At 48.2% G+C, this 11,234-nt stretch overlaps 1 protein-coding gene across 1 annotated transcript in view; it reads right to left on the reverse strand.

Moving 5' to 3' along the window:
• The window catches only part of MCM3 (minichromosome maintenance complex component 3), a gene marked incomplete at its 5' end in the record, with an annotated part of 18,647 nt that extends 17,913 nt beyond the window's left edge, over positions 1-734 (reverse strand). The window contains one exon of the mRNA XM_024205456.2: positions 426-734. Within this exon, the coding sequence (XP_024061224.1) occupies positions 426-734 (309 nt within the window). The remainder of the gene's footprint in view (positions 1-425) is intronic.
• Between the last annotated feature and the right edge of the window lie 10,500 nt (positions 735-11,234).

Genomic DNA, 11,234 nt, shown 5'->3' on the forward strand with positions numbered 1-11,234 from the left:
CCTCCCCCCAGCACCCCTCAGCCTTCCTCCATACCACCCCCTCCCCCATCCCCTCTTCAGCCTCCCCCTCCGCTCCCCCAGCACCCCTTGGCCTTCCTACATACCGCCCCCTCCCTTAGGCACCCCTCCCCTCTTCAGCCTCCCCCCCAGCACCCCTCGCTTTTCCTTCATACCACCGACCCAAGCATCCCCCCCCCCGCGTTCCCTTTCCAGCCCCCCACATCGCCTCTGCAGCCTCCCCCTCGGCTCCCCCCCAGCACCCCTCGCCCCCCCGCCCGGGTTCCCTTTCCAGCCCCCCACATCTCCTCTGCAGCCTCCCCAGCAGCGGCTAGAGGCGCTATTGGCCCAGCCTGGAGCAGCGACACTCGGGGGTCCCACACCCCGCAGCAGGGCCGGGAGCTCGGGGATTCCGCCCCCAGCCTCACCTCATCGTCCAGGAAGTCGAGGTAGTCGCGCTGCGCCTCCCGGAGCTCCGCGTCCTCCAGCCCCACCGGGGGGGGCCGCCATGCTGCCTGCGCTGGGGAGCGGACCCTGCCCGCGGGTCCCTGCGCTCGGGGCCGGCTCCGCGGGGGCGAGGGGCGGCGGGAGGGGACCAGAAGCTGCTCAGGGCCGGTGGGACGGGCGCGAACCCGCGGGGCAGAGGCTGGAGGGGCGCAGACCGGGTCCGCCGCGCTCACGCTCGCGCTGGCTCCGCCCCTGGCGCCAAAACGCGATACATTTTCCCGCCAACGAAAAGGTCACAAAGGTTCCCGCCCTGGCCTTCTCCCATTGGCCAGCCTCTGACGGCACCGGCTAGCGGCCAGCCAATAGTAGAGCGTGGGAGGAGGAGCCCAACCGGAAGGACGGGAATGGGTTCCAGCCAATGACCGGGGGGGGTGGGGGAGCCGGGGGGGGGGGGGAAACCGGGGGGGGGGGGGGGGGGTGTCCCGGTAGCGAGTGAGAGGGCTCCGCCGTGCACTCGCTAGTCCGCCCTAGGGCATGCTGGGATATGTAGTTTCTTTGAACATTGCATGCTGGGAGGTGTAGTCCTGCCAGAAGCATGCTGGGATATGTAGTCCATCAGGGTTGGCTGATTGGGGATCCCATCTGATTCTCTGAAGCATAGCAAGTCAGGCACCTAGAACGTTGCTAACCCAGCCCCTACCACTCAAAAGCCATGAGTAAGGCCCCCAAACTCATGAGATTAGTAGTAATAATAAATGGAGACTTTGTGCTATTTGCCTTCTGGTTGTTCAGCCTTCAGGGTGAACTGGGGCGGGGGAGGGGGTCACATTTTCATGCTTTTCTCCACCCCACCCCACCCCCATGGGGTAGAAACTTACAAGTTATTACAATGGAAACAGAGATTCTTACATATTCACCGAGATTCTTATAACTCCAGGAGCTAGGGCTTTCAGAAAAACACCAGTTATCACGAGCGAGGCTCACAATAAAGTCACAAGTGTTGGCAACGCTGCTGACTTAGGCCCTGATTTTGAGAGGTTCCATGTGCTGACATCAATTGCAGAGGCCCAGCACCTCTCACCAGCAGGCCACTAGTTTTTCCACAATGAATTTCCTTGAGCTAAGTTTATAAGCTGCCCATTGGAATCTCTTTTTTAAAAACAGGCTTGTTTCACTGCAATTAAAATGCCATACAAAAGAAAAAAAAAGATAGAAAGACTGTCTTTTCATTGTGTGTGTCTTGCACCTAGCACAGAGGGTCCCCAATACTTAATTGGGGTTTCTAGCACCACTATAATAGAAAATGGTGTCGGCGGCTATGATGATAATAAATGCCCATCTGCAATAGCGGCAAGACAAGGTGGGTGAAGTTATGTCTTTTATTATTTTTAATATCTTGTTAACTCACTCACCTTGTCTCTCTGGTATCATGAGACCAGTATGGCTACAACAACACTGCAAATACTGCAACAGGTTGTTTGCAATATTTAGCGCAGATACTCTGCTTCCCCAGACCTGAAGAAGAGCTCTATGTAGCTTGAAAGCTTGTACATTCCACCACAGAAGTTGGTCCAATAAAAAATATTACCTTACCCACCTTGTCTCTCTCACAGTCAGCATATTATCAGCTATGTAAAATGCTACAGCAAAATCGTCATTCATTCCTATCCAGTCCCACTAGGGGCAGCAGCTTCAAATCAAACACAGCTAACTGTTGTCTGTGTTTACAAATTAGAGTAGATAACCAGTAGGGGTCCTGTTTCCTCTTTATTGGGTTAGGTATCTGGATCAGCTCCACCTAGACATCTGAAATCTGCTAAATAGTTCTTGTTACTGAATTAGAATGATACCCAATCCTCAAGTATAATCACCCCACTCCTGTAGTCCTGTTACTGGTTCAACAACTGAAACTGTACAGCTCTGCCCCTTCCTTGCTTCTCTTGGGTCCAATTCCTCTCTCCTCTCCTCTTAGAATAACTCAGTTGAATTCAATACAGCTTCACTGGTGTAAAATTGGTGTGAGTGGAGAAACAGGCCTCTCCTGCAATTCCTCCACTCAGATACTGCATTCCACCAATTCTGCTTCTGTTCATGACCATTTTGCTATCTCCTGTGCTGTCCCCCTACACTGGCCTGCCTGATCTCATGTTCTCTGCAGCCTCCTGGTCCTTCAAATGTATCTCTTTCCACAAACTCTCTTAGAATGAGCTAAATTCTCCTCTTAGTTGTAGTGACTTCAATGGGGCTGTATAACTGAAGGGGAGGATTTGGGCCCAATGTCACACACCTCCAAGCTAACCTTTGGCATCCTAGGCAAATGTAAATGTAAATTCTAAACTAATGCAATGTAACACAACCCTCGTAATGCAAGCAAATGCATAACCATATTGCATGTCCCGTGCTTCTCCCTCTGTCATGTCTCCCTCCAGCATTTCGTCCTGTGTCTAACCTAGGTTGAAAGATGTTTGGAGCAGTGACTCTGGACCTGATATTCCACAAAGTAGGTACAAAACTCTACCCAGTCAGGATGGTAACTCACTGCAAATGACTACACAGCATGCAGGGTAGTGGAGAATTAGGTCTTATTGACCAGGTTCTGATCCCTGCTCTGGCTGCTTTGTGTCTTTCTGATGGCGTGAAGTAGCTAGAAAGCATCCCTAATGAAGCTGGAGATTCCCCTCAGAGAAGGGAATCTCTAGGTGACATAAACCCAGCGTAGCTGACTCTATACCACCTGCCCTTGGCTCCACTGACAAGGAAGCATGTCTGAGGCAGAAGGAAGTATGGCCAAAGCACAATGCACTCCAGGGATCTGGGTTAGCAGAACAGCCCCAGAAGGCCATTCCAGCTGGTGCCAGCTAGAGCACCTTTGAGGGTGAGGCTACTCCAATTCGTGCTTGGGGTCAAACTAGCTCTTGGCAGCCTCCAAAATCAGAGGTGATGGAAAGGTGGTAAAAAGCCACCTATGCTCCCTGCTGGGGTGCACCAATCAGGGCTCAGGTTCACATGAGGATTTGGCCCCATGTCTTTATTTTCTCTGTAAAGCACCATGCACCATGGTGAAGAAAAGCAGCAGTAGCAGAAGAAGAAAGGAATAAGGACCTGCTCCTGCTCCCACAGAAGCTATTAGGAGTTTTGCCATCGAGAGCAAAGAGAACAGGATCAAGCTTTATATTTTTATAGTTGAGAAACTGAAAAGAGCTTGTTGGGTTTTGTGCAGGATGGAAACATTCAGGAATATGCTGGCTAATGTGGGTGTAAATAAAACTCCAGCCACTGGAATGAACCGATGTGTGCAGTAAATACAGGTGACAGGCATTGGCTAGAATGGGGCAGGAGCAGACAAACCATACGCCTGCAATTTGGCTGGCAGATTCAGCCATCATAACAAATCACCAGAGGACATTTGGAGCTGTTTATAAATGTTATCAGGACATGACATTAAATATCAGTTCTGGGGCAACTTTCCTCTCTTTGAAATGCATGGTATGTATTCGCCACTCTCTGTAATAGACTGAGTATCCTACCTTACATGGTCACTGAAGGGAAAGTTCTTTTACTATAAACAGAAAAGATATGAGCGTTTGATGGAGTAGGAAGAGATCTGACCGCATATTTGTTTCAGTAGAAGCCAGTTCTCAGTGCACCTGTGGATCTGCTTACAAAAGAAGCCATGAACACCAATAAAGACAGTAGTGACTCGTCGTAAATTGCCAGCATGTAATGTATTTATAATATATGTCATCAGAGAGGTTATTGGCCTCTCTCTCCACTGCTTTGCCCCTTATGTGTAGTTATTTACATCTGTGCACAGTGTAAACTGCTATCACCAATGTAAGGGAGAGGAGGGGGCTGATTTTTTAGTATACAGTCTGATTAGGCACCGCTGCCCCTTAGTGGGTTGACGCAGAACTGCTCTATTGAGCATCATAAGCCCTATACGGCTGTTAGCTGAGGGAAAGTCTCCTCTGGCTTAAATAGTGGGGTCCTGTGCTTTTTAGAGTAGTAGGATCTGAGTTCTATCCTTGTTGCCACAGCAAAGCTCATAAAGGTTGTGGTGTGAAGCAGGGGGAACCTATAAATCCCCTAGTGGCTATGATTTTGTTCTGATATTAAGAACAAATACTAACACCTTTCTTCACCCTGACACACAATGGGGGGAGGGATAGCTCAGTGGTTTGAGCATTGGCCTGCTAAAGCCAGGGTTGTGAGTTCAATCCTCCAGGAGATCATTTGGGGATTTAGTTGGGGATTGGCCCTGCTTTAAGCAGGGGATTAGACTAGATAACCTTCTAAGGTCCCTTCCGACCCTATGATTCTATGAGGTAGAGCACCTGAGAAATCAGAAGGGACTATGGCTGAAGCCTCAAAATAACAAGAGCTAGGGCTAAAAATAGCAGCCCACTGTTATTCATGGCAGTGCCCCATGGCAGCTGCTCATGTACTGTAGCAGTTGTATTAATAATTTATTTGAGCAATTCAGTCCCTAGGAATGAAAAGAGACAGAGCGAGCAGGGATAATGGAATTGACTCCTATTACTTTGTTCTCCAATCCCAGAGCAGGTTCAGAGATCACCATGGTACCATACAAACTAAACTATCCAGTCTAATAATAAATAATTAGTAATGCTTTACCTTCATATAGCATTGATCATCCATAGATTTGAAGCACTTTATACATGATAATGAAGCTTCCCCATACCCCCTTGAGTGGCACAGTTTGCCTGTGGAACCCATTGCCACATGATGTTTTGAGACCAAGAGTTTAGCAGGATTTTTTAAAATGGACATTTATACGTATACCAAGAAAACCCAGAGTTATAGTCAATAATAAAAATAAAGAGTTTGGGTAGGGATATAAGCCCTTATGCTTCAGGGTTTGGGCCAATCTCTAAATTTTGGGAGTCAGGAGGAAATTTTCGGTGCAGACAGGTTATCTGACAACTACTTCCTTCAGGGTTCCTTGCACCTTCAGCTCATTTTGGCCATTGTTGGAGATGGTAAGAACAGCACAATCTGCCCCAGTGAAATTAAGCGACTCACCGGAAAGCACAAAAAGTCTGTGCCAGAAGTAGGAACAGAAGCCAGGCCTTCTGACTGAGCACAATGATTGGTGCTATGCCCAAACGTGTGCTAGGCACTGCACAGAACAAACAGGCATTCCTACCCTGAAGTACTTACAGCAGGGATTGACAACCTTTGGCACGCGGCCCATCAGGGAAATCCGCTGGCGGGCCAGCATGGTTTGTTTACCTGCAGCGTCTGCAGGTTCGGCCGATCGCAGCACCCACTGGCCGTGATTTGCCGTTCCAGGCCAATGGGGGCTGTGGGAAGCGGCGGCCGGCCGATCCCTCGGCCCGCGCCGCTTCACGCAGCCCCCATCGGCTGAACCTCCGGACACTGCAGGTAAACAAACCGTCCCGGCCCGCCAGCTGATTTCCCTGACGGGCCACGGGCCAAAGGTTTCCGATCCCTGACTTACAGTATAGGATTATAAATCATAAAATATCTGGAAAAGGGGGTAATCAGTCAGGTGGCAAAATTTGAAAATGATAAAAAATTACTCAAGATAGTTAAGCCCAAAGCTGACTGTAAAAAGTTACAAAGAGATGTCACTAAAGTGGGTGGTTGGGAACAAAATGGCAGATGAAATTCCATGTTGATAAATGCAAAGTAATGCACATTAGAAAACATAATCCCAACTAGGCATACAAAATGATGGGCTATAAATTAGCTGTTATCACTCAAGAAAGAGATCTTGGAGTCGTCATGGCTAGTTCTTTGAAAACATCTGCTCAGTGTCCAGTGGCAGTCAAAAAAAGCTAACAGAATGTTAGGAGCCATTAGGAAAGAGATAGATAATAAGTGAAAATATCATAATGCCATTATATAAATCTATGGTATACATACACCTTGAATACTGCATGCAGTTCTGGTCACCCTGTCTCAAAAAAAGATGTATTAGAACTGGAAAAGGTACAGAGACGAGCAACAAAAATTAATAGTATGGAACAGCTTCTGTATGAGGAGAGGTTAAAAAGACTGGGACTTTCCAGCTTAGAAAAGAGGAAATAGGAGGGAATATGATAGAGGTGTATAAAATCATGAGTAGTGTGGGGAAAGTGAATAGGGAAGTGTTATTTGCCCCTTCACATAACACAAGATCTAAGGATCGCCTGATGAAATTAATATGCAGCAGGTTTAAAACAAACACAAAGAAGTACTTCACACAGCTCACAGTCATCCTGTGGAACTTGTTGCGAGGGGATGTTGTGACAGACAAAAGTATAACTGGGTTCAAAAAAGAATTAGATATGTTCAAGATCCATCAATGGCTAATAGCCAAGTTGGTCAGGGACACAACCCCATGTTTTGGGTGTCCCTACACCTCTGACTGCCAGAAGCTGGGACAGGACAATAAGGGATGGATCATTTGAAATTGCCCTGTTTTGTTTATTCCCTCTGAAGCACATGGTACCAGCCCCTGTCTGAAGACAGGCTACTGGGCTAGATGGACCACTGGTCTGACCCACCGTGGCCTTGTGTTCTAGGAGTTAGACATGACCCAGCCAGTGAGGGCGAGATCAAAGAAGACGGGAGGAGAGGGGGAGTTGAATGGGACTGCAGCAATAAGATCATGCAGTGGTGACTCGGTTAGGTCAGGAACCCTTCCCTTTTTGTTTTCATTGTTTCACTTCCCATAGGCATTGCAGCGGAAGTGAGTTTTAAGGAGGGGTCTGGACGTCGGGGGAGGTGGAGCTTGGCAAAATAGTGGTGGGAGAGTGTTCCATCCCTTGGGGCAGCATGGAAAAGGGGCTTTGTTTCTACAGACTCACGTAGGCTGCTACCCCTGGAGTGCTGACCCTCGCTGACTAATTTAAGCTCTTGAGTAAACATAAACAGTGGCCTTCCAGTGAGCAGAACATTTGTTGGAAAAAGCTGATGGTGTGTGGTTTGTCCTCTAGAGCTGTTAATAATTAATATGGAGGCTTAAAGAGCAATAAAAGGGGCCTGGGAGACTAGGCAAAGAGTTTCCACTGAGAAATAAAAATGTGTCCATCCAAGTACACCTCTACCTCGATATAGCGCTGTCCTCAGGAGCCAAAAAATCTTACCGCGTTATAGGTGAAACCGCGTTATATCGAACTTGCTTTGATCCACCGGAGTGCGCAGCCCCGCCCCCCCGGAGCGCTGCTTTACCGCGTTATATCCAAATTCATGTTATATTGGGTCGCGTTATATCAGGGTAGAGGTGTATGTGCAGAACAGAAGGGACAAATGGTCACCATGCACCAGGTGAACCTGATTTACAGCACTGAACCTGTCAGCTTTCAAACAGACGCTCTCCAGACCTGCAATACTGAGAATGCTCCCAGAGAGTGATCCAGCAAGCGTTGTACACACAGAAAAGCAAAATCCTGGGCGCAGGTGGATTAGTGTAAACAAGAGAAGAATTCGATGCATCGTTCCTAGGATTGCTAACATTTTTGGTTTGAATTAGTCTATATCACCCTGTTGAAAAGTGCGGGCTGATTTGACGTTAGTTAACAAAACAGGCAAGGGAGCCAGTGGAGAGGTTGAAAAGTACTTGCCCGCCAGCCCTGGAGAACAAAGTTATTAGCATAGATGCAGCACTGGTACAGCGCAGGCAGCAGGTGCAGAAGCTTCCCCTATGCAGCTGCATCCAATGTGCCTCAATCCTGATCTACGGTGGGACAGTTTCTTTGAGTCCTAAATGGGTGTTTATTTCTTCAATGTATGTAGCCATATAACTGTTATGATTTTTTTTTATGTGCTATGCCTTTAAATGTATAGGAGTCACCTGGAGACATCTGCCATTTTGTGCTGGGTTCAGATGCAGCCTGTTATGAAGGAGACACATCCACACCAAGGACTATCCTGGAGTTTACCTGTGTTCTTTCTTGTTTGATTGGCTTCCCTTGATTGGCTTCCCTTCATCTTTCTTGTTTGATTGGCTTCCCTTCATCTACAGTAAAGATCAATTGGACAAAAAGGAAAGAGCGACTCTGGGTCATGTTCACTCCCATCCTCATTGCTGGTTGTCTTTGCTGAAGCTTCCATACTCAGAGCAACTTCCCATGGTAGCCATGTTCCACGTACACAACAGAACTGTACACCGATGCTGGGGGCGGCTCATGAGTGCAGGAAGCGCAGGAACTGGACTCAGACTATGGAACACGCTCCTGCAAGAGAGAAGAATGATCACAGACTTGACTGTGCAAAACTCGTTCAATAGATTGTAAAGCCAGAAGAGTCCGTTATGACTAACTAGGCCAGAGGTTCCCAAACTGGGGGTCGGGACCCCTCAGGGGGTCTCAAGGTTCTTACACGGGGGTTGCGAGCTGTCAGCCTCCACCCCAAACCCCGCTTTGCCTCCAGCATTTATAATGGTGTTAAATATATTTAAAAGCATTTTTAATTGATGGGGGGGTCGCACTCAGAGGCTCGCTATGTGAAAGGGGTCAGCAGTAAAAAAAGTTTGAGAATCACTGAACTAGGCCGACCTCCTACGTAACACAGGCCAGGGAATTCCACCCAGTGATTCCTACATCCAGTTCAGGCATCTTTGACTTTGCTTTCCCTCAATACTGGCTTCACACACACACTACACCCATTCTCCCTCTTAGGCTTTGTCTACACTATGCACCTTTTAGCGACACAGCTTTGCCACTACAGCTGTGCCGCTAAAAGACACGCAGTGTACAGGGCCGGCTTTATGAACTGCGGGGCCCGATCCGAATACCTAGCGGTGGTCCGGGGCTTCGGCGGCACTTCGGCGGCGGGGGGTCCGCTCCGGGTCTTCCGCGGCACCCAAGGACCCCCCGCTGCCGAAATGCCACCGAAGACCCGGAGCAGGCCCCCCCCCCCCGCCGCTGAAATGCCGCCGAAGACCCAGACACCCCTCCCTCACCCCCCACGGGAGCCGGATGAGTAAAAAAAAAAAAATTTTAAAGGCACCTAAGGCGCGGGGCCCTCTTAGGCGTGGGCGTGGGGCCCTCTTAGGTGCAGGGCCCGATTCCTGGGAATCAGGGGAATCGGCTTAAAGCCGGCCCTGGCAGTGTAGCCACTGTTTGTCGGCAGGAGAGAGCTCTCCTAATGACAAAATACTTCCACCCCCAACAAGCGGCAGTAGCTTTGTCAGCAGGAGAGTTCTCCTGCCGACAGCGCTGTTCACACCAGCACTTTTCGTCGTTTGGGGCGGGGGGGGGTTTCACATCTCTGAACGTCGTTCAGGTTCCAGTGTAGACAAAGCCTTATTAGTCTCTAGCTATTTTCTCTACAGACTGGGGAAAAAATAAAACACCATCAGGAGACTGCTATTGGTATTTCTGTATTGAAATGCCCGAGGAAGTGCACAGATACTACAATGCTATCCTATATCCTGGCCTGTTCTGATTCGTGCATGGGTGGACATGCTACCTCCAGATGCTGCTGTGGGGTGTATGTGTTGGGCTTGTTGCTTTTTTGTTTCCATGTTGTCTGGGACAACGAATAAAACAGATCGTGACTCCTAGCAATAAAAAAAAATGTCACCGCCATGGCAAACAGAAACTGAGGAGTGGTTGGATCAACAAAACTCCCAATAGCATAGGTGACAGGGTGTATGTATGTGATAGTGGTGATACGTAATTAAGAATGTATGTATCACCTTTCACCTCTATGCGCTGAAGGCTGATCCCCTGCCAGGATTCACTTCTGTATATGGAGCCTCTGAGGTTTTAAGTAGCTATTTTTATTTTCTTTTGGCTAATTCTCAAAATCAACAGCTCATCTTTAAGAGTAAAAGATGTTTAAAGCACGGTTTTCTTTAAGTTATCTCAAAAACTGCCCCCCGCTTCAGCTACGGCACCCTCCAGGATCAGCTCCCAGCTGGCATGGAAAATCTGGTGGGGGAGGGAAATTTCCCAGGCCACTTCCACGAGCTATTTTCAGCACTGGGACAATAGTAAATGTCAGAAACATGGCTGAGTAATTTTTTAAGCCATAATAATAATTGTAGAGTAACAATAATTATTTGATGTCTAGTAGTCAGCATCAACAGAAGTTAGCATGCAAAACAAACGGACTGCCCCGACTCAGGAGAGCAATTAGCACTGCAGTGCAGTGAGCTGTGATAAGGTTACTCAAAGATTATTCACAGGTGTGTTTTAAGGTAAATAGGGAAAAGCAATCTATATCACAAACCATACAAGAGGGAAAGCAAGGGCAAACCTGATATAGGCTTTACAAATCAGGTCCTCTAGCAGGATGGCCAAGCCCAGTCTACCTTCTCTCATAGATCTGTTTATGGTACTTTTTCCTACAAATTCATTCTGGCCTCAATCTGCCAGTGAAGCAGATACTCCTTAATTTGACATCTGCAAAATGCTACCATTTGGGAAGCTGTAGACTATAATAACACGTCACCCTTACACAATATTTTTCATCAGATCTCAAAGCTCTTTACATTAACCCCATTTTACAGATAGGGAAACTGAGGCACAGCATGACATGACTTACCTAAAGTCACCCAGAAGGCCAACAGCCTAGCCAGAAATTGAAGCCAGGTCTCCTGAGTTCCAGTCCAGTGTTCTGTCCACTAAACCGCACTACTTGATTGTTCAGCTATTCCTTTCTAGCCCTTTAGTTATGTCTACCCAGCCCACAGCAGTGAACCTCCCAGCCCAGCTTGACAGACTTGGGTGCACAAGGCTTGTGCTACGTCGCTAAAAATAGCTACATAGATGTTGCAGCTGGGGCTCTGATGCCCAGGGTGGCGGGTGGGCTCC

The sequence above is a fragment of the Terrapene carolina genome, unplaced genomic scaffold (assembly GCF_002925995.2).
Source record: "Terrapene carolina triunguis isolate 2854851 unplaced genomic scaffold, T_m_triunguis-2.0 Scaffold42, whole genome shotgun sequence".
NCBI lineage: Eukaryota > Metazoa > Chordata > Testudines > Emydidae > Terrapene > Terrapene triunguis.